General features: G+C 62.5%; 1 protein-coding gene across 10 annotated transcripts; it reads right to left on the bottom strand.

Moving 5' to 3' along the window:
• Positions 1 to 261: 261 nt before the first annotated feature.
• PCNX3 (pecanex 3) lies at positions 262 to 21,647 on the bottom strand. Of its 10 annotated transcripts, none has more exons than XM_036859754.1 (35): positions 20,958 to 21,647; positions 20,396 to 20,583; positions 20,059 to 20,158; positions 19,896 to 19,935; positions 19,699 to 19,794; positions 18,347 to 19,474; positions 17,716 to 17,839; positions 17,455 to 17,633; positions 17,149 to 17,239; positions 16,606 to 16,741; positions 15,220 to 15,380; positions 14,268 to 14,421; positions 13,951 to 13,983; positions 13,504 to 13,675; positions 13,291 to 13,401; positions 12,848 to 12,939; positions 12,566 to 12,675; positions 12,301 to 12,406; positions 12,109 to 12,201; positions 11,771 to 11,921; positions 10,477 to 10,621; positions 9,948 to 10,125; positions 9,053 to 9,190; positions 8,792 to 8,898; positions 8,313 to 8,371; positions 7,997 to 8,212; positions 7,097 to 7,350; positions 3,772 to 4,002; positions 3,501 to 3,604; positions 3,042 to 3,189; positions 2,719 to 2,949; positions 2,370 to 2,644; positions 1,374 to 1,507; positions 988 to 1,286; positions 262 to 911 (listed from the first exon to the last, which is right to left on the bottom strand). In XM_036859754.1, the coding sequence occupies exons 1-35, from the start codon at positions 21,108 to 21,110 to the stop codon at positions 717 to 719; spliced, it is 6,132 nt and encodes a 2,043-aa protein (XP_036715649.1). In that variant the 5' UTR covers positions 21,111 to 21,647; the 3' UTR covers positions 262 to 716. The 10 variants fall into 10 exon arrangements, with proteins under 10 accessions (XP_036715649.1, XP_036715652.1, XP_036715653.1 ...); XM_036859757.1 differs by having other exon boundaries at positions 15,220 to 15,362; XM_036859758.1 differs by having other exon boundaries at positions 15,220 to 15,341.
• Between the last annotated feature and the right edge of the window lie 59 nt (positions 21,648 to 21,706).

Raw genomic sequence — 21,706 nt, 5'->3', positions numbered from 1 at the left:
CAAGGCTAACAATTGTAGGAACCTGCCACTGGAGCTAGAAGTCTTTGAACATTTAGGCGTGAGAAACGGAACAACTGCAAACCGCAGATCAAGGCTTGAAAAGGCAACAGGCTTGTGAGGAAGAGGATCCAGTCCTACTTGAACCCTACCCTGGTCTAACCTTGATCTTCATCATAGCCCAGCCCCACATCTTTCATCCCCCTCTCCGTGCTCATTTACCCGCCACCCAAACACCCCCAGATGGAAGAAGAAACTACCAACCAAAATCAAAAATAGTGTTATTAATTCTGGTGTCTCTGAAGCACGAAAAAAAAAAAAAAAAAAGAAAAAAAGAAAAAGAAACCCCCCTCCCCACATTTCAGCCCCAAGTCCAAGGCCAAGGGGCTACCCCAGCAGGCAGTGCAGGCCGAGGGGCCAAGTCAGTCCTGGCCATGGGCTTGAAGCAGGACCAGCCCATGGGTTTGGCTCTTAGGGCCCAGCTGGGATGCTGCCTGCTTCAGTTTGGGGAGCCCAGGCCCTGAATTAGGATGAGAGATCAGGGGCCAAGGTCAGAGGTCTGGGCTACTCAGTTCTGGTGCTCTGGCTAAGGCAGCCAGAGGTCAGGGTTCACATGTGGGAGCCAAAGCCACTCAGTTCTGTGGTCCAGCAGAAAGGGCCAAAGGCTGGGGGTCCAAGTTTCTGAATCCTGGGCTGGGACCCAGAGGGCACCAGGCCACTCAGTACTGATGCTCCAGCAGGGGCTGGGCAGCCGGGCTCTCACGCTCCTCAGCGGGGGCAGGCCAGTCGCCCAGGGCCCCAGTGGGCGTGCCACTCTCAGGAGCACTGCTGTCCAAGCAAGGAATGTCCTGCACTGCTCTGGAGGGCGAGGCATCGGTGCTGATGTCCGGGCTGAGACTGAGGTCTAGGGGCGCCTGAGGGAGGGGAGATAGGTTGGTAGGAGAGCAGACCTGAGCTGCCCAGGACCCGATCCTCCCGTAAGAACCTTACCTGAGATTTGGGGGTGCTTCCTTTAGGGCTCCCTGAGGCTGGCTCCCCCTCGGATCCCCCTAGCCCCTTCCGACCCCCCAGGCTCCACTTCCCACTGGGACCCTCAGAACTAAGAAGGCCAGGGCCAGGGGGCCTTGAGGGCCTGGGACCCTCAGTGGGGGCAGGAGAAGCGGGCGATGGTCCAGGGAGCCGAGGGGGTGGCCACTGAAGCAGAGGAGGGGGGCGCCCATCACCAGAGCCGCTCAGGGAGGGCCTCGGGCCCCAGGCAGGGCCTGGTGGGAGGGGCTGGTCACCACCGCCTGTGGGAGACAGATAAGAGGGCAGAGACTTCAGTCGGCTAGGCTGCCCTCCCCACTCAGCGGTTCAGCGCGGCCCTGCCTGCTCACCTGCTGTGTTCTCAGGTGTGGGGTGTGCCAAGGGGGGGTTATTGCTGAGGGAGGTCAAGCCGCCGCCTCCACCACAGTCCGAGTCATCCACGTTCCCGCCGCTGTTGCAGCCGGCACCACAGCCCTTATGAAGCCTGGGGGAGGGGAGGCGGAGAAGAGGTTGGTAGGGGGTGGGAGATACAAAGACCTCACACGCACAAGTCCCCAACCCAAGACAGGTCACCTACCATCTCAGAGCCCAGAGTCCTATTTCTAAAAGATTTTTGCCATCTACTTTACAGGGCTTTTTTCTTTTTTTTTTTTAAGGCCGTACTGCGTGGCACGTGGGATCTTAGTTCCCTGACCAGGGATCGAACCCGCACCGCCTGCAGTGGAAGCACGGAATCTTAACCACTGAACCACCAGGGAAGTCCCTACGGGGCTTTTAAGGGAGGGCTTATCGGGGACTCCCCTGGTGGTCCAGTAGTAAAGATTCCACCTTACAACGCAGGGGACACGGGTTCGATCCCTGGTCAGGGAACTAAGATCCCACATGCCGCATGGCGACTCAACTAGAGCCCGAGTGCCGCAAACTACAGAGCCCACAGGCCCCGGAGCCTGCGCGCCACAACTAGAGAAGAGGAAGCCCGCTCGCCACAACTAGAGAGAAGCCCACGCGCTGCAACAAAAGACACGGCATGCCTCAACGAAGATCCCACGTGCCACAACTAAGACCCGACACAGCCAAAAACAAATAAAATAAATAATAAATAAATCTTAAAAAAAAGGGAAGCGTCATCAACGGTGCTTCAGGCTAAAGGCCACCTTCAGCTCCGGCTGAGGGTGCAGCGTGTGCGGCTGGGTCAGCTCGGGGAAGGGGTCAGCTCTCGGGGCTCAATCCTGGCTCCAGCACTTCCTCAGTCAGACCCCGGAGAGAGCTGCTTCCTCTCTCCGAGCCCTGGCTTCCTGCCCCGTGACCCCGGCCTTGTGGGCTAGAGGCGGGGGGTCGGAGCTCACCTCTCCCAGCTGCGCAGAAGCCAGCGGGCGATGGCGCCCAGGCTGACGGGGCCGCCCCACAGTGCCCGCAGCTGGGGATGGCTGCCGGCCAGCGAGGTGGTGAGGGGCGACACGTAGATGGGGTAGCCCAGCGGCTGGTCGCAGGAGGAATTGATCATGTTGCGGAGCGCCTGCTTGGCGTTCTGGATGCTGCCTCGCTCGGGGTTGCGGTTGCGCAGGAACACCAGCTCCTGCTGCTGCCCGGCCCACAGGCCGCGCACGCACTCGCGGTTCACCTGCGGAGGCCACACGCGGGGGTCAGGAGGCCGCGCCAGGAAGGGGGCCGGGTCGGGCGAGCGGCCGTCCCCACCTTGATGACACGGAAGCTGAGGTGGCGCCGGTTGAGCATGATGATCTTGTACTCGTCGGAGGCGTCATCCAAGACGTGCCGCAGCGCCAAGAGCGAGGGCGTGTTGCTGAGGATGGCGCTGCGCCAGGCCGGGTCGCCCTCGTGAGAGATGACCAGCCGCTCCTCGTTGGCTGCGATGGCGTCATACAGAGCGGCCGGCTCCTCATACTCATCTGGGGACGTGAAGTGGTCCTGCGGGGAGGACGGAGGGCTGAGGTCGGCGGCCCCTGGCCTGGGCAGAGACTTCGCCCCCGCCCACCCTGCCTGGGCACACCTCTCCCTACCTGGTGAAGCTTGAGGGCCATGCGAACCCCAGGTGCCACCACGCGGTGAAGCAGGTCCATGTCGGCAAAGACCCACTCATCGCGCGGGGAGGTGATACGGAAGTCCCCCTTAAACAGGGCGTGCAGGCCGTAGAGGAAGGGCTCCAGGCTGGGGAAGAGGAGGAGGGGAGGCGAATGCACAGGGGGCTCCCGGGTTCCTGAGCTCTGACTCTACGTGCAGGGGTCAGAGCGGAGACCGCTCTTTATGCTGGGCCTCAGTTTCGCCATCTTGACAAGGTCAATCTCTGCCCATGTCCCTCACAGGGCGGTGAGGAGCAGGCAAGGTCACAATGGGTAAAAGAGCCACACTGAAGGAAGGACTGATGTGGCCCCTGGGGGGCTGAGGCCAGAGGCCCAGAGCTCTTCATGGAGGTAGAGGAGGGGAGAGCGACAGGCCCGGCTGGACTTGCGGGCACTCACCTGGCCGACATGCTGTGTGAAGCTGTCCCCAGGGCCCGGCGGCCCAGCACACACAGGCCAAAACACAGCGTGACCAGCGGCGAGTTCCAATCCTGGTCCACAGGCTGCGGCACAAGGACCCCCGTCCCCAGAGCCCAGCTCAGACCTGGGACAGGGAACTTGGGGTGGGGGCTGGGGCCCAGGCCAAGGGAGGCTGAGGGTGAGAAGAACCTGCACGGGGACGGGGGAGGCCGAGGGGGAGAAGGCAGCCCCAGGGTAGCGGTGGCCGGACCTGGCCGCGCCGGGAAGCGCAGTACTGGATCCACTCCAAGTGCACGGCGCAGAAGGAGGGCAGCGAGAGGCCAGAGAGGCGAAGGTCGTAGTCCTCATCCACGCTCAGCGAGAAGGTGGGGTCTGAGTCAGCATAGCCAGGTGCCCGCACAGGACGCAGGGCTGTCGCGATGCCCTCGTGGCTCAGCCAGGCCTCCAGCTTTGGAGAGCGGCTCACATAGTAGATGATGCTCTGGGAGGAGAGGGCTGGGGTCAGTGACCGCGGGAGTGCCCTCGCCCTGGCCACTGCAGGAGACGGCGTCGGGGTGAAGAGGCTTCTCCGTGGGAACTCCCTGGCGGTCCGGTGATTAGGGCTCCATGCTTTCGCTGCCAAGGCCCGGGGTTCGATCTCGGGTCAGGCAATTAGGACCCCACAAGGCATGCGGCGTGGCCAGAAAAAAAAAAGAGGCTTCTCCCTTAGACTGAGCTGAAGTCGGCTTCCCAGGACACCCGTCCTGTGTCCCATCTCAGCTCCCTGAAGCCCCACAGGCAAGTCTGCTGCCCTTCTCTCGGCCAGGGAGGGGGAAGGGGAAAGCTGACGGGAAGTAGCCCTCCTCACGGAGCATCCCCTGGACGGTGGTGCACTGTGGCAAGTGCTCGGACGCTTGCCCTTCCCTCCTGCCGTTTGTAAGGGGAACTGAGGCCCAGACAGACGACAGACTTGCCCGCAGTTACACACCAGGGCAGGGTGAGCTGGCCAGCACCACAATACCACGATGCTGTGGCATCCAGACCTCAGAGGCCCCGAAAGGTCAGACTAAGGTCGTGGGGCTGCCTGCAGGCCAGTGGGGCCTAAGTGCCCCTAGGTCTTGGGCCCCTTGAGGCAGCTGAAGTGTGACAGCCACAGGGCTTCCCCTCAGAAAAAAGCCAGAGGCACGGCGTCTGTGCCCAAAGTCTGGGGCTCCTGGACCCTTTAAGAGTTTCTGCTGGCTTCTAAGCAGGGGTTTGGGCAAATAGAGAGGAGCTCTTGGAAGTAGGCAGCTGACACAGCCGGCACGGATGGGCAGTGTGAGGCCGGCAGCTGGCAGCCAGTGAGGTTACTGGGATTCTGTGTGCTGCCCTGGGATGGAGCCAACAGGTTGGGCTTCTGCCTGGGGAAGGGGTGGGAAGTCCAGAGCTGGGGAGGCTGACGCAGCTGGCCATGAACAGAGGGCACCTAGGCAGTAGGAGTCCAGCAGGATGGCTCTGGTAGACATGAGAAGGCTAAGAGCCTGGGCAAAATGGCCACAGTACAAGCCAGGAAGAGCCAAGGGCCTCAAATAGCTCCCTGGGTGGTGATGGTGGGGACACCTGGAGGCCATGGCTATAGGCGGAGCCTCATCAGTTCGGTTCCCGGCACACAGCAGCTTGCCTGGTAGCTGGGAGCCTGGCCCCAGCATTGCCTCGGCTGTGGCAGGTGAGTGGGCAGTCTGGGGAGGGCTGGGTGCCCCCTTACCAAGAGGAAGGGGCACCAGGAGCCTAACGGGGTGAATGGGGCAGGAGGGCTGTGGGGCAGCTTGGGCTCCAGGCAGACTGGCTCCAGACTGACCTTCTTGCTCAGAGGGCATCGCCACAGCCCCCAAGAAGAACCAGAAAAAAAAACTTTGGGGACCGGGGGAGGAGCTGGCCTGGCACACAGAAGTGCTCCATTAACTTGCACAACCACATGGTGTTCTACGGAACCAGCAATCCTGGGGCCCAGGCTTTAGAGTGGTTCTCAGGAGTAACAGCGCCCGCCTGCAAGCATTTGCTGGCAGCTCAGTGGCTCTGCTCAGTGTTTCACGTGGGGCAGCTCACTGAATCTTCATAAGCATCACAACTGCGGCATCTTTTCTGCCTTCATCCCACCTAACCGCAAGGATGGGTCTGTGAGCCTCAGTTTTCTCAACTGTGAAAGGGGCCGATTACACTGACCTCGCCTCTTCCAAGAGTTACTAAAAGAATCAAACAGCAGAATGAATGTGCCTGGGCTTGGAAATGCTAAGAGCACCCCAAGGCTTGGCTGCAGGTGGATGTCAGGGCCAGTGTCTCCGTGGCCACGAGAGTTGCACTGAATCTCTCACGCAACTGCACTTAGTGACTTTCACGGAAGGACATAGGGGTGGGAGGTGCCAAGGGGGGCTAAATCTGCACAGGAAGGCTCCGCCTGGTCTGCCAAGCCCAGGGCTGGATGGGACACATCCCTGAACTGCCCCAGGCCCGTGGGGCTGCCCTGCACACCTGCCTCCCCCCAGGCTCCGCCTCAGCAGCCCCCATTCATCCTTCCAAACTTCAGCCCACACTCCAAACTGGGCAGAGCCTTCCCTGGGTCCTCCAGGCGCCTCCACATGGCCGTGATTCTGCCCAGCCTTTGAGGCAGCTGCAGCAAGTCGGCTTCCCCTCAAGAAGCTGGGCAGGGGCGGCGCTCATCTCAGCCTGCTAGCTGGGGGCCTGGCTGGGGTCTGCTGCACCACCACGAGAAGCCTACACTGGCCGAGAGGGAGGAATTGGGGAGACCTGGGCAGGAGCGCCTCTCCCGAGATGGGGAGAGGAAGGTGGACAGGATTGTAACCCCTGGGTGACCTGCAGCTGGGAATGTCTTTTTCTGGACCACAGCCTCTTTCTTGGTGACAATAAGGATGGGGCGGGCTCACAAACCCTTCCCTAGGAGTGGACGGGTGGAAACATCCACAGTAGAGAAAGTACAGTTTCTCTGACAAGCGACACAGATGGGGTGCCCACTGGCAGCGAAGGACAGCCGGGGGATGCACAGGACTGCCCTAGAGAGAACCTCAGGTGGGCAGGCTCACCTGGACTCCAACAGGCCACCCCTTCTGGGCCCACGACAAGCCCCAGGGCAGATGCTAAGAGAGCATGAGGGGACCTGTGACCCTTACTCACCCCACTCCTGTAGCGCCCTCATCATCCCTGCCACCTCACAGAACTGCGAGAATCCCCACTTCTCAAGGGGGTTGACAGGCACAGCAAAGAAGGCAATACCTCAAGCTTCCCAGAACCCAATCCACGGCTCCCTTCGGACCAGAGAGAGGATCTGTGCACGTGCTGCCCACCGGCCCCCAGGACTCACCACCCCACGTGAGCCTCCTGGAGGAGGGTGACAGGAGGCCCCCCCGCCCCGGGCTCCCCACCATCAGAGTCACATGGGCCTCTGAGGCCCGCTGTCCAACAGTGACACTTCGGAGGCTGATTAAACTCTCTGAGGCCTCTGCTTCCCTTGGGCAAAACAGGCTCCCAAGGATCCAGAGGATGGCCTTCGGGATGCTCCTGGCCAGTGAGCACGCACCGGCGGGGACCCCTGCCCCTCATACCCTGACGTAGTAGGTGATGAGGATCTTGCGGAGGTCGAAGACCTGCAGCATGGAGGCCGCGTTGTTGTCGCTGATGCTGTAGCCCTCCAGCACGTACTTGCTGGCCGTCACTTCCCAGGCCAGCCAGCGCTGCCCGAAGGCGGCATTGAAGGACAGGACCCTCGGCAGGTGGCCAGGCTCGCAGCAGCAACAGCCCTCATCCTCCTCCACGCCCTCTGTGATGGCCTCCACCTCACGCTGCTGGCAGTATGTACCTGCGGGGAAGGGGGGCTCCAGCCAGGGGGCCACAGGGACACCCCAGCCTACCTCCTCCCCAGACAGTGCCCAGGCACCTCCCCGAGATGCGACGCGAGTAACCATTACTAAGTGAACCGCTTAACAAACAAGCCCCTTTCTCCTCCTGACTCCCAGTGGCCACGGTGGGGTGGAACTGGGGCGTTGAGGGTTGGGCGGAGGGGACAGGGTCTGGTCCCTCATCTACAGACGCAAAGACTGAAGCTCAGGCTCATGTTGCTCGCGAGCTGTGCCTAGAGCCCCTCTGCACTTGTGAGCCCCTTCTGAAGCTGGCATCTGCCAGGTACAGCTTCCTGAGGGCAAGGAGCCGGCTCACTCACCAGGGCTTATGTGTGGCCCCCCAGCCTGGTCCTGGCCTGAGACCGCAGAGCAGGCCAGCGGGAGCTCCAGGTCCGAGCTTTCATCAGAGCAGCCTGGTCGCTACAGACCTGCCGCAGTCAGGACAGGGACGGGGCTGGGCCGGAGACAGCCTGCCGCCTCGCTGCTCGGACTAGGAGACCCAGGCCCGGCGGGGAGAGCCCCTTGCTCAAGGCGCCCAGCACACCGGGGCAGAGCAGGGCTGGAGTCCAGTCCCGACACACTGTCAAACTCGGCCCCGTGACTCACCCCGGAACTCTAGGCCACGCAGCTGGAAGGTGACGAGGCCATTGCCGACCTCGATGAGGTGCACCAGGGCGTTGAGGTAGTCGGAGGCCAGGACAAAGCAGTCGCCGGGGCCGTAGTTGCCCCAGCGGCCCAGCACCAGGTCCCCACACAGCGTGTGCTGCAGCGAGCGAGTCAAGTGCTCATAGAAGATCGAGTTGAGGTTGTTGTCATCAGCTCCTGGGACCCAGGATGGACGGACAGATGGACAACGTGACAAGTGAGCAAGGCTCCCTCCAGGAAGGCCCCGCCCTAAAGCCCCCGATGGCCGGGTACACACCAGGGTTCCGGTCCAGCTGTGTGACCAGGCGGGTGTTGGAATGATCCACACGTTTAGTGCTGTTCAGAGAGAGGGCGGCAACACAGGTGGCCAAGAGGGCGAGGCTGCCCAGGGCTCAGACGACTGCTCCCGGCAGCCCCAAACACCTCCCCTCCGAACCCGCACCCCTGCGCTCTGAGGCAGACACCACGACAGCCCCATGACAGAGGGGGAGGCTGAGACTCAGGGACATGAGGGGACTCACCCGGGACCACACAGCCAGGAAGCCCAGGGTGTGAGCCCGAGGCCTCAGCCTGGCTCGAGTTTTGCCCCGTTCAGATCAGCCACCTCCCTGAAGCCCGCAGCGCCCCACCCAGCCTGGGCTCCAAACTCCTTCCCGTCTCCCAGCAACCTGTCCCCCGGTGCAGCCATCCCGCTCCTCTGCCAAGTCCCACTCAGGGACGCCCCCGGAACTTGCTTCTGTGTCCCACGAGACTCACTTGTAGTCGCGCTCCCAGAACTTGAGGGGCCGCGCATAGGACATGATGAAGACGGCGCTACCCAGCAGGGGGTTGAGCGGCGTGGAGAAGAGTGCGGAGAGCAGGGCCTGAACGAACAGCATGGCCGAGTCTGGGCACGAGTCAAGGAGGTGGCAGGCACGCAGGACCCTCCCCGGCCTCCCTCACTAGCCCCACACCCCCTGCCAACCCGCCTGGCGGCCCCCAGCCCCATCCAGGCCACGGTCCTCCCTGCACACCCACACCCAGGCAGCAGGCGGCAGGCTGGGTACGTGGCACGGCGAATGGCTGGGCAAAAGCGTGGAAAGCCGAGCCCCACGTGATCTGCCAGGGCGCGATGTAGGTCAGCACAAAACGCAGCTTGTACAGCAGGTCCCACAGCTGCAGGGTTGGAAGGGGGGAAGGTAAAAGATACGCAGATCACTCACAGAGAGGGAGGGTCCACCAAGTACCCACTCAGAGCCTTGGGGCTACGCCACTTGCTGCCTACATGGGAGTCAAGCTCAAGATCACTCCCAGCCCTTACTCTCTGGACCTGCCTCGAAACCCCCCGATACCATCAGCAGCTCCAGACAGAGCAGCCAAGGGGGCGTTAGCCATTTAGTTCGTAGAACCACGCCGGGAGCCTCCTACTGCTGTCCCATTTCTCAGATAAGAAAACTGAGGTTCGAGAAGGTAGAGCAGTTAAATGACTTGCTCAGGCCACACCACTCTCAGTGATGAGGCTGGGCCTCAACTGTGGTACCAAGAGTTAAGAGACAGTCACAGGTCCTGCCCTCAGAGGGGGACACAGTCTGGATCGCCACCATCCTGGGCCAGGCCAGAAACCAGACTAGAATGCCCACATGAGTGAGCTGAAAGCTCAGGCCTGCGCTGGGGTCGCCCTGCAGGCACCACTGCAGACCTCCAGCAGAGCCGGGTAACGGTCCTTTGTTCAAATCCCAGCTGACCACCAATTCTCCAGGAGACCTGAGGCAAACCACTTACCCGCTTTAAACCTCAGCATGCTGGCTGCCCCGCCAGGAGCCGCTGCGAAGGCCCCCAGTGTGGCTAACGTGGACTGGGGAAGGTCTCCCGCACCAAGGCACGAGAGGCCTGCTCCCGCTGCACAGCCTGGAGTCTTGCTGCACAGTCTCACCTTGCTGCAGAGCAGGGACATGAGGAAGTAGTCGAGCAGGAAGCCCTGGGAGAGGCGCGGGTAGTCGAAGTGGAACAGCAGGACGGTGAAGGCCAAGGTCAGGTACTGCTGGGGTGGGCAGCAGAAAGCCGAGCGCAGCAGCTTCAGCCCAGCTACGGTCATCAGCAGCGCCCGGCAGCTGTGGGCGAGGGGTGGGTGTTAGGCACTGGGCGGAGACTCGGCACAGTGGGTGTGGGTGCCCATCCCTTGCTGGCCCTGGCCTGGGCTCTGTTGGGCAGGGCCCTGCTCTTCTGGGCCAGTGACTCTTCGTCTCTGCTCTCTAAAGAGGTCACCCCCTTCAGACACATTGGAGAGACACATCTGCTCTTGAAGAGGCAGCTGCTTCACCAGAAAGGGTGTCAGGAGCTGGGGGCCTACTTAAGCTTGCTGGGCAACTGAGGCAGGTGTCCTTCCCTCTCTGGGCCTCAGTTTCCCCCCGTGTCACACGGAGATGTAGACGGTGGGATGGCAGGGGGCTGGCGGTCCTCACTAGAGACAGAACTTGTCCGGGTGGCTGACGACCGTGTGGGCGTCCACTGTGAGGGCGTTGAGCACCACCGCAGGGTAGATGAGGTACTTCTCCACACACTGCAGGCCGGCGTACAGCTTCTCAAACCACATCACCTGGGCAGCACCTGCAGCAAAAGGTGGGAAGGTGGGACTGCTGCCTAGCACCGGGTCCTCCACATTCCCCTCCAACCACGGGGCAGGACAGGTGTGCTCTCCAAGGGAACCTGGACAGACGGCAAACCCCAGGGCGTGGGGAATGTGGCATTCTGGGTCCCTAGAGACTCTGAGCGGTTGCGGGGCGGGGGTTGATCCCTAGCAGCCCAGATGAGGGCGATGAGGCCCAGGTCGGGTGTGTTGGGGGCTTAGGGCAGGTGCTCTGCCCATTCAATGGCTGCCTGTGAAATAAAGGCTGATGACGACACCCCAGGTGCCCACCGGAGCCAGGGCGGGCTGGGTGAGGCCCAAGTACACAGTGATCCTCAGCCTCAGGGCCCTTTGGAAGGGGCCCCTGCCACTTGGCTCGAGCTGACTGCAGCCACACGGAGATGCTGGCCCAGTGGGCAAAATCCTTCATTGTCTATGGAAAAAAAGGCATGTGGACCTTCGCATAACAAATCCAGATGTTTATGGCCTTCCCTTTTGGTCCAGTGGGTAAGACTCCGCGCTCCCAATGCAGGGGGCCCGGCTTCGATCCCTGGTCGGGGAACTAGATCCCACATGCATGCTGCAACTAAGAGTCCACATGCTGCAACTAAAGATCCCACAAGCCACAATGAAGATCCCGTGTGCCACAACTAAGACCCGGAGCAGCCAAAATAATAAGCAAGTAAATATTAAAGAAAAAAAAAAGAGTAAACAAATCCAGATGCTTAAATATAGGCTCAGGGGTGTTTGTGTTGCAGAATCCAAGTGAAAATGCATGCCAAGCTGGTGTAGTTCATTGGTAGCCAGCTTGTAATTATCGACAACATGTCCCTTTAAGGCCCTGGAGTTCTACTTCTCCCATTTCCTCAGAGACCGCAAGGCAGGTGGGAAAAGGACAGAGCAGGCAGGGTGAAAGTGAGGCATGGGCTGAAGCGGGCGCAGGAGTGGGTACAGAGGGCAGTGAAGGGGCCGCAGGGCCAGCGCCAGCGCGAACAGGGCGGTGTGGGCAGAGGCTGCCCCCTGCTGGCACTCTGAGCTTCGAGGCCTGTGCTCCCATCAGGCTGCAGGTCCGCTTGGAAATCAGGGCAGGAGGGGTGGAGGGGTCCCAGCCCAGGGCGGGGGGCACTCACCGCGCACTTCGTACTGGCTGTACTCCAGAGGCTTCAGCACAGGCTGTGACAGGCAGAACCAGGGCAGCTGTTTGCGGAGTTGCGGCAGCAGGTAATGTGTGAAGAAGCCCACGGCCCCAGCCAGCGCATACAACACAAAACCCAGCACGGACTGCAAGAGGGAGAGGTGGGAGGCTCAGCCAAGGGAAACAGGCCACAGGGCCACGGGGCCACCTGGTACAGGTCAGCCAGGGGCGGAGAAGGACGTGAGGCCATGGCTGCCCAGGCCCTCAGGGCAATCGGGCTCTGGCAGAGACTGAGGTGGGGGGAGGGGGAGGGGTGGTCTGCGCCACACGAACCTTCAGGGCAATGAAGACGGTGCTGGCGCTGATGGCAAAGGTGAGCACAGCAATCACCACACACATCACCAGGTCAGAGTGCAGGACCTCACGCTGCAGGGTCAGGAAACACCAGCTTGGGTGTCCCCGCCACCCAGTGGCTGACCACACCCCCGCACCCCAAGACTAGACCCTGACACTCCCGGTCCTCACCACTGACTGACGCATCTTGTCTGGCAGTGGGTCTGGGGGCTCGGCGCGGGCCGTCTCCAAGCTCCGCTCCTCCAGCTCAGGGAAGAGCCTGCTCCGGATCAGAGACCTGGGGGGGCATGAGAAGAGTCAGGGGCCTGGGTCTGGCGAGGTGGCCCCTCCTCCCACAGACACCCCCCCGACCCCTGCCATGCACAGACACACACGCACAGACACACGCAAACACGTATACACGTGCGCACATAGACAGGTACATGCGGGCACCCACCAGAGCACGGTGGGGTCACTGCTCTGCCGGCTTAGGTGGTAGGACAGCGCCACCAGGAGGCCACAGAAGACAGAGAAAAGGACGGGGACGTGCTGTTCTGGCCAAGGAGTCTGGGGAGAGAACCCATGCTGGTCAGAGGGGATGAGGGTAAGCATGGCGGCGGGGGGCGGTGAGGGTGCCCCCCCCCAACCGTGGGAGAAGCCACTGCTGAGCCCAATTCACAGCCCTGTCTCAACAACCCCCTGGGCTTCGGTATGCCCGCCACCGACAGGTCATCCCTACCTTGATGGCTCCGAGGCAGAAGCCGTAGAGCAGAGCAGCGGCCAGCAAGCTGCGGGAGAGGCTGAAGACCGCAGTGAGTGGGCTGGTGGCGGCTGCGAGGTGAGCGGCAGCCTTTAGTAAAGCCCAGCTCCTACCTGCCGGCCGCCCACCCCACCGCCCCCCGCTGCCGCTCAACTCCCCCAGACCCCGTCCCCAGCCCACTGTTCTCTGCTTCCCCCAGCCCAGAGAGGCCTTCGGAACCCCTGGCATTCTTGGGTTTAAACCACTTGCCTGCGGAGGGGACAGGAGGGGAAGGGAGGGGAGGGGAAGAGATGGGCTCTCAGCATCCACCATGTAGCCACGGGAGAAGGCTCAGCAAACAGCCAGAGCCGCAGCCATAATCCATAGCCCCTCCTGGGCCCCACACTGCCTCCTCACCCCCGAGCCACCCGTGGGCCCCATACCTGTGCCCCCAAAGCCGTGCATATCTATCTGCTCCAGCAGGTACATGAGACAGGTGTTCACCTGGGGCAGGAGGCCCAGGAGGAAGACGAACGGGAAGCACAAGGTGAACACTGGCAGGGAGGGGAAGCGGAGGCCAGTCAGCCTGCAGGCTGCCCCTCGGCCCACCCTTGGGGCCTCGCTCCCCGGGCAACCGCAACCCTGCCCGGCCTTACCAGTGGCTACATCACGGGCGCAGAAGAAGAAGGAGGCGGAGAAGAGCGTGAGGCCGTAGAGGGGGACAGGCGGGAAAGGCTGAGCTGAGCCCAGGGCGTCCAGCAGCCAGATGAGCAGACAGCAGATACAGAAGTAGACAGGCCGGCTGTATGCGATCACCCAGTTGTGGCCCTGGGAAGGGGGGCCTGTGAGGAGCCGGGCCTCCCCTACTGAACACCCTACTTGCACGTGCACACACACACGCTCACGTGTCCCGTGCCTGGCCCTGGGTCCAAGATAAAAAGCTTGGCAGGCTGGGGGCAGAAGGACCAAGGAGCTAGGGGTGACGGGGGTGGTGAGGGAGGCCTGCCTCTCCCCCACCCGACCCCCTCCCCACCTGGTCTCAGCCCCGCCCAGGGCCCAGGCCTGAGCCTCGCGGGGAAAGGTGCTGCTCTGCTGGTACTCACGTGCATGGGGGATGCTGCATCAGGCTGGACGCTCTGCAAGAGACAAGAGCTACACTGGTGATGAGAGCCAGCGCCCACGGGAGGGTCAGAGGCCCCAGGATCTGTTCGATTCCACTTCTGGGCCCTTATGAATGACCAGGGCAGGCCCCTGAACTGTCCTGAGCTTCAGTTCTCTCATTTGTAAGATGGGGGGTGGCTACAGGGGATCTGAAGCATCTTATCTGCTTTCGAGCTCAACCCGCTCAATAGGGGTCCTGGGAAGGGGGGTGCATCTGGGAAGAGATGGGAGGGAAGAGACTCAGGAAGCCAGGCCTGACCTTCAGCAGGGAATACTGGCAGGAGGCGATCACCAGGCAGAACTGGAACACCCAGATGTCGGTGAAGAAGCCCTTGAGCAGCAGCAGGTAGCCCAGGAAGGCGACGAGGCTGCTCAGGCCGACACCGAGAATGTTCTCCACCAGCCCCCGTGTCCTGGAGAGACAGCAGGGTCAGAGCACACCCACCTCCTCACCTGCTAGTGGGGCAAGGGGTTAGGGGATGGGGGAAACAGGACCCAGCCACAAAGGCCCATGTCCAGGCCGGTGTCCACGCCAGCCGTCATCCTGAGTATGCGAAGCTGTGCCCTCTCAGGGCCAGGGCCAGGTGGCACCCGCGCCAGGAAGCCACCGCACTGCTACCCTGCATCCGATCCCAGTCTCTGCCCCCTCTAGACCCTGAAGCCTCAGGTGCCACCACTCTGGGATCTGCCCATCTCCGGCTCCCGCTCGCCATGCTACGCACACAGGCGATGCCCCCAAAACACCGCTCACAGCACCGGGAGAAATCCAGAGCACAGGAAGCCAGGACACAGGTTCCAGGCCCAAATCATTCACCCACACAACAAACATCATCTGGTCTCTCTCACTTTCTGGGCCTCAGTTTCCTCCCGAAAAAAGGGAACGCTCAAATGGTTCGTTAGCTTTTTCAGGGTACAGGATTCAGTTTAATTGACACTCACCCAGAAGCAAATAAAGAACAACACAGTGAACAGGAACAATGTCTCCAGCAAAGCTTTGGGAGAGGAGCGACCAGAGCACCACCCCCTTGGCCACCCCTCTGCACCCAGAAGAACCTAAAGAAATCCCACTGCAGACTCCAGCTCTCCACGCACCCTCAGCGACCCCAGCAGTTAGGTTCTCCGTTGCCATGACAGTCTCCACACATTCAGAGTCTGGAAGGCCAGGGGCCAGGGATGATCAAGGACTGGGGGCTAAGGGGATGGGTGCTCACCGGTCCAGCAGGGCCAGCAGGGCGAGCCGCTCGTAGCGCACAGAGGTCCAGCGGCCGGGAAGAAGCCAGTACTTGTAGCTGTGCTGGGCCCGGGGCGGCGCCTCCTCCATCAGTGTCTGCTCCTGGGATTCGTGCAGGGAGTCCTGGTCCAGCAGGTCAAACTGCGGTCCCCATGGCCGCGGCCATCAGCCCCGCACCCCCCGCCCCCGTGGTCCACTGCCACCCCCCAGCGCACACTGGCTGGTCAACACAGAAAGTCCCCACCATGTAGCAGCCCCACGGCCTGCCCTGACCCTCCATCCAAGGGCCTACTCCTTCCTCCAGCTTCCCAGGACGGGGCTCAGTGGCCGTGGGGGCTTCCGGGGGTGCTGGACGCCAGGGTTACTAGCTCCTGTGTCTGTCTTCCCCACTCAGGCAGCAAGCATCTCCCGCCTCTTCCTGGGCTCAGAGAAATCCACCTTATCCTTCAGGAGCCAGCACAAACACTACCCTCCTCCCAGACAGAGCCCTCAAGGTCACTCTGACCCCCTACCCTGGAGCACATGGAGCGCTGGCCCTGAGGACAGGCCTGGGTGCCAGTGCCAGCGCTGTGAGGCCCTGGACCAACTACTTAACCTCTTTGGGCTTCTCGTGTCTTTAATTCAACAAGTGTTTACGGGATACAACTACGAGCCTGTCCCTGTGCCGGGCTCCGGAGAGCCCAGCAGCACGGCCCCTGCCTCTGGAGGAGACCCTCGGCTGTGGAAGGACACCACTGCTACCCCACGTGACCGTCAGGAGAATAAACGCATCAGGAAGGGGCACGTGGGGCTTCTGGGCGCCGCCCATGGCCCCTCTGTGGCCCTGGGTGTGTGGGTGCTACTTTCACGACTGCTGTTTAACTCTGAGTCTGTGTTTCATACATCTCTAGTACTTCTGTTATTCCCTGGCCGACCACATCAGTTATTGCTCACGTCGGGATGCTTTCAGGAATGAAAGGAGGCGCTCTCACTAGCTCTGCTGGGATGGACAAGCTCGAACAGCACGCCTCAAGACCCCCCGCGCCAGGCGCCCAGCACAGGGGGCGGCGCTGCCACCGCCAGGTGAGCTCAACTGCCCCTTCTGCAGGTGCCACCGCTAACACCCACCGTCCCCACTAACTGGGGGCCCCTCCAGGGTAAAAAAAACTATTCCAGACACGTTCGTTGAACGAGTAAATAAGCGACTCCTTGAGCCATTCAGGTCCAGGACCTGTGCACCCTGTGCTGGCCATCAAAGGTCAAGACAGCTACCTCAGGGCCCCTGGAGCCCTCACTCAGGGTGACCTGTCCCTCCTGGTGCCTGGGTGAATGCTCGGTGGTCTGCACCTCTCCCCCCGCAGGTCCTTCCCCGACGCTGGCTCCTTACCTCTGGGATCTCCAGGGGCACTCGGCGCACCTGCATGCCCTGCAGGACCACGGGCCGCGGCTGCAGCAGGTTCAAGCCACCTGTCGCCTCTGGGACGTCAGCCGAGTGGAAGCTAGAGGAATGCGAGTGGCGGTCCCTGTGGGAAGAGCAGCCGTGAGGGTCGGGGCTGTGGGTGAGGCTGGGAATGGAATGGGGTCGAGGCCAAGGCCAGGCCATGACTGGGGGCCCAAGGGAGCTGCTCAAATACCCAGGAGCACGGGGCTGTCCAGAGCAGTGAGGTGGCAGAAGTGCCTCCCTCCCAAGTCCTGGGCCTCCTAGAAGGCCCTGGAAGCCTCCTGCTTGGAAGTGCCACGGAGCCAGAGACCCAAGGGACCCTTGCAGGCCCACCCTTCACCGCTCCCTGCCCTTCACCGCCGCCCACCCTCCTCTCCTCCTAGAGGTCTGAGCTGCCCCTGCCCAGCCCAAAGAAGGAAGACAGAAAACTCCCCAGAAATGGCAGCCCATCGGCTGCTGAGCCGGGAGAGCCCAGGCTTGGAGACTCACCAGGTTCCATTGGCTGCCTGCTCCCCCTGCTGCCCTACAGGGTTCTCGTAGCCGCCTCCAGCCAGGCCAAAGGTGTAGGAACGCCGCACGCCTGGGGCACAGGTGTGGGACACAAGGCAGCCTGTCAGGGACAGAAGCACCGAGGCCCAACCCACGTGGGCACCAGGGCCATCAAGTGAGGAAAACCCTCTGCTGGGTTCCCCTGGATGGCAGCCCAGCCCCGGGGCACCAAGAGCGCAGCTGCTGGGACAATGACCCTCAGCGGGAGGGAAGGAGGCTTGGCCACGGACCGGGGGAGGGGCTCACCGCTCTCGTCGTAGAAGTAGTGCACAGCACCCTCGGAAGTGTCGTCGAAGGTACAGGCCTCGTGCACGTTGGCGCCGGCCCGAGTGAGCAGCAGCGAGGAGGCGAAGTGCAGGGCAGAGGGCAGCGTCAGCGCCCGGGAATGGGAGGCAGCCCGGCCCCGCTGAGCTTCCTGCAGGCTGCTGGGGAGGGGTCAGCTCATGGTCAGCACCCCTTAGAGCCAGCCGGCCCCCACCCCCGTCCAAGCAGCCGGCAGGTGCTCACCTGGGCGGCGAGCCCATGAGCGAGGCGGGGGGCGTGGGGTTGCTGCCGGCATTGTGACGCCTCCGGATGGCCTGCGCCCGCCTCACGCTGCTTGAGCGGTCCCGCTTGCCAGTCTCCTCGGCAGCTGATCAGAGAGAGAGGCCCCCCGAGCATAAGTGACAGAGGCTTGGACAGAGCCTGAGGGAGGGTTGCGGGACGGGGGGAGACAGGTGCCCCTGAATGGATGGAGTTAAAGGTCAGGCCTAGTCCAACCGTATCCCGCCTCTGTGGCCCAGCCAGGTCACCTAACCACTCGGGCCTCAGTTTCCACATGTGGAAACAAGGACGTGATCTGCTCTGCCCCACTGGCGACCCAGGAGGATGAGCGTGGCTACTGAGAGTCCTCAAAGAGCAGAGGCTCAGGTGCTACCTGCAGGACCTGGAGCCAGGTGCCTGAGGTCTCTGCCTCGGTCTCCTCACCACTCCAGCCTTGCTTATCTGAGGTGCTTGGCAGCCAACGTCACTAGGTCGCTGCGTCCTTGTCCATCTGCTGCCTGAGACAGAGGCTGACCAGGTCCGTTCCAGCTGCCCCTGGCCCAAACCCACGTCCCTACCGAGCTCGCCTCCCCCCAGCTCTGGAGCCGGCACTCACCTCCCCCCACAGCACCATCCTCCTGCAGCTCCCCCCGCCAGCCAGGCTGGTTGGCCGCAGGTCCCCGGCGGGCCTCGGCGGGCAGCACAGCGGGCTCACCGGCTGCCAGCTCCACCCCCGCCTGGACCTCCAGCTCAGCCTTGGAGCCAGCCAGGGGGCCCCTCAGGCCATCACCCCCTGCCCCGTCCATGCTCAGCACGCGGGCGTGCGTTTTGGCGCTGGCGGTACTAGGCGTCCGCTGGGTCCCATAGGGCCGCTTGGGAGGCACAGCCGTCCCCTCCTCAGCCCCGTGGGGGGCCCGTCGTTTCCGGGGCCCCCCCGCCGCACCCCGAGAACTCTCAGGGGAATAGCAGGAAGTGGACGAGGAGCTGTCGGTGCTGTAGCGGCGCTGGGACTGGAGGCTGGAGGCCGGGCTCAGTTCACTGCCCTCGCTGGTGTCATCGTCCTCGAAGAAGCCCCCGCCTTCCAGCAGCGACCGCCGAGGGGCACGGCCCGCGGGGGAGTGTCTTCGCACAGGCGGCCGCCGTTTGCTAGGCCGCAGCAGGGCCAAGTCCTTGGGCCGCACAACCAGGAGCGGCTCAGCCGGGCCCGGAGGCGTCCCTGCTCCTACGACTGTGTCAAAGGAACGCAGCGTGTCATCTGAGGGGACCCCGGCATCTGGTGAAGCGGGCAGCTCTGCCTCCGAGGGTGGGTCTGTGTCGCTGCCCTCGGGGGCCTGCCCACCCGGGGGACTGTCCAGGTGGGTCGAGTTGGTCTTCTCACTCTTGAAGCTGCTCAACGTTTCCCTGTCGGTGCCACTGAAGCAGGAATCCGAGGAGCCGGCTTTCTGGGGTGTGGGCTCACCCGAGCCCCGCCGGTCCAGGGGCTGGTAGCCGCCCGCTCCCCGGCATTGTTCCCGTCGACTGCTGGTCCTCACCAGGGCCCGGTCGGGCCGGGTCAGCGTCAGGAAGCTCTTGCTCAGCTCCTGGCTGAGGCTCCCCTTCAGCAGGGGGCTCATGGGAGTGTCAGCCACGCTGCTCCCACTCCAGGGGGCGCCATCTCCAGCCAGGGGAGAACGTTCTGAAGAGTCCGTGCTGGGGAGAGATGGGTCTGGGGCAGCCCCTGGAGGCGTCTGGGGAAGGTCTCCAACTATCAGAAGAGAAGAAGACAGAAGACGACAGAATGGCATTCTACAAAAGGGACTGGTGGCTGAGGGGGTCCTATGGCCCCGCTTTCTGAGAACCCAGTGGGGCAGGACACTGAGGAGGTCCCATCTGAGAGAACACAGAGACCGCAGGGAAGAAAAAGTTGGGGTGACTCAAAGACAAGACAGCTAGTCTTCTCCCCAGGCCCTTGCCATCATGCCCACTCACTCAGCTTCTCCTGTGAGCTTAGCTTCAGCATCTCTCGGTCGGCAGAGGTCACGATCACGTTGTTGCTGCCCTGCTCCCGCACCAGCTCCTTGATGTCTGCAACCACAGCCCCAGAGGCGTCAGCAGGACCTCAAGGCCTCCACATGCCACCCCCTGCTCCACACCACGACCTTCAGCTCTGAACAGCCGCCACCTACCTCTGAGGGGCCCAGAGTCCTCCATCCGGGGCAGCAACTCCTGAGCAATAGAAAAAAAAAGTACGAAGGAGCAAACAGGGCAAAAAGTAGGCTCAGGACATACCCATGTTGGGAAAGGCTCTCAGGAGAGGAGTGGGGGAGGGAGAGGGCCAGGACCACTCACCGAGACCTGGTTGAAGCCAAACACGGAATGCTGAGAGCTACAGCGTACCGGGGGTGTGGAACTCACTTTTCGAAATACTGTCATCTCCACTCCAGGGTCCCTAGCAGTGGAAATGAACAGTAGCTTTCAGCTAACCTTCCCTCTTCACATAGTACTTCTCCCACCATCCCCATCACTCTACTCTCCGCACAGATCCCCGTGATAAATCCAGGACCAATCATAGAACATTCAACCGTTCTTGGACCCAATGTTCCCTAAGCCCCTTCTCCATCCTCCAGTGCTCAGGCCCAGGCACCAAGGACCCTCCATTTCCAACACAGGCCCTGCCTCGCCCCACCTGGGCAGATTGCCGTCCCCCTGGGCAGGCTCTTCCTCTGGCTCCCCCATGGTAGAGTTGCGCTTCTCCACAATCTCGCCCTGGTCGAACATAGCATGCAGCCGATAGTTCACAGTCTTGATGGTAGCGAAGATGACAGCCACCACAAGGCAGTACACACCAGCCACCATTAAGCTGGGGGGCAGGACCTGGAGGTGGCAGCAAGTCAGGTCCCTCTTCACACAGCCCTGCCCCCGTGGGGTGGACCTACCGCCACAGTCAAGGCTAGGATTCACAAATTCACAACAGGACTTCATCACCCCTGCATACAACTAATAAGAAAGCCCTGTGGGGGAACCCTGTCTTCTTTCTAATTGGAGAGAAACCAGGTGAGGGTCTCAAGGTCACCCAGGCCAGAAAATTTTTTTGGCCTCTCCTTCACACACTCCAAACTCTGCACTGAGTCCTCTTCCTACATCCTAGTGCCCAAGCCACAGCCCAGAATCCCTGCCAGGTTGCACCCCTCCGTGACATCTGCCCTCCCTTTCCCCGGCGGGGGTTACAGGTGGCGGCAGCGTCTCACCATGTACAGCAAGAAAGGAAAGGTGAGCAGGAAGATCCAGACATAGAGGTGGAAGCAGTTGGAGAAGGTGCTCTGGTGCGGATCGAAGAACCAACCGCCGGTGAGCGAGGCCCACACCCCCTGGCGCAGGATCTGCAATACCTGCGACCCCATGGCCCCGCCGCTGCTGCGCGCGCCCTCCTCCCGGGACCCTCATGGGGGCGGCCCCCGGCCCATGCCCCGCGTGGCGCCCGAGGGCCCCGGGGCCCGGCCTCGCGCTCACGCCATGGCCTCCCCCAGCGGAGGAGAGAGGTCGGTGGGGCTCGGGTGCGAGCAGGGGGCGGGGCCGGCCCGGGCAGTCAGCGGTGCGAGACCCAGGCGCGGGGGTGGAGACGCATCAGAGGCGGGGTCCGGGCCCCCACCCCCGGCCCAGATCTGCTCCCAAGGGCCGGGCCGGCAGGCAGGCGCAGGGCACGGGCCGGGCACCCGTCGGCGGCATCCAGAGGTGGGCGTGGGGTGGATGCTCTGGGGGTGCAGGCGACGGCTCCCTCGGTTCCGGCCCGGGGAAAGCCCTGGTACCCTGAGGTCCACTTCCGGGGTCACAGGTCACTCGCTTTTGGCTCCGCGCTCGCCCCGCTTCTGCGGGAGCCGGCCCAAGGGGGAGGCCGGAAGAAGGAGCCGCGAGCCGCCAAGCTGCAGTGGCGCATGCGCCCAACGAGCCCAGTTGGGACCCGGAAAAGGAAAACCTGGCGGCTTGAATGCGCAAGCGC

The sequence above is a fragment of the Balaenoptera musculus genome, chromosome 8, assembly GCF_009873245.2.
Source record: "Balaenoptera musculus isolate JJ_BM4_2016_0621 chromosome 8, mBalMus1.pri.v3, whole genome shotgun sequence".
Classification (NCBI taxonomy): domain Eukaryota; kingdom Metazoa; phylum Chordata; class Mammalia; order Artiodactyla; family Balaenopteridae; genus Balaenoptera; species Balaenoptera musculus.
Note: the sequence above shows the minus strand (reverse complement) of the source record. Positions and strands in the feature narration are given on the sequence as shown.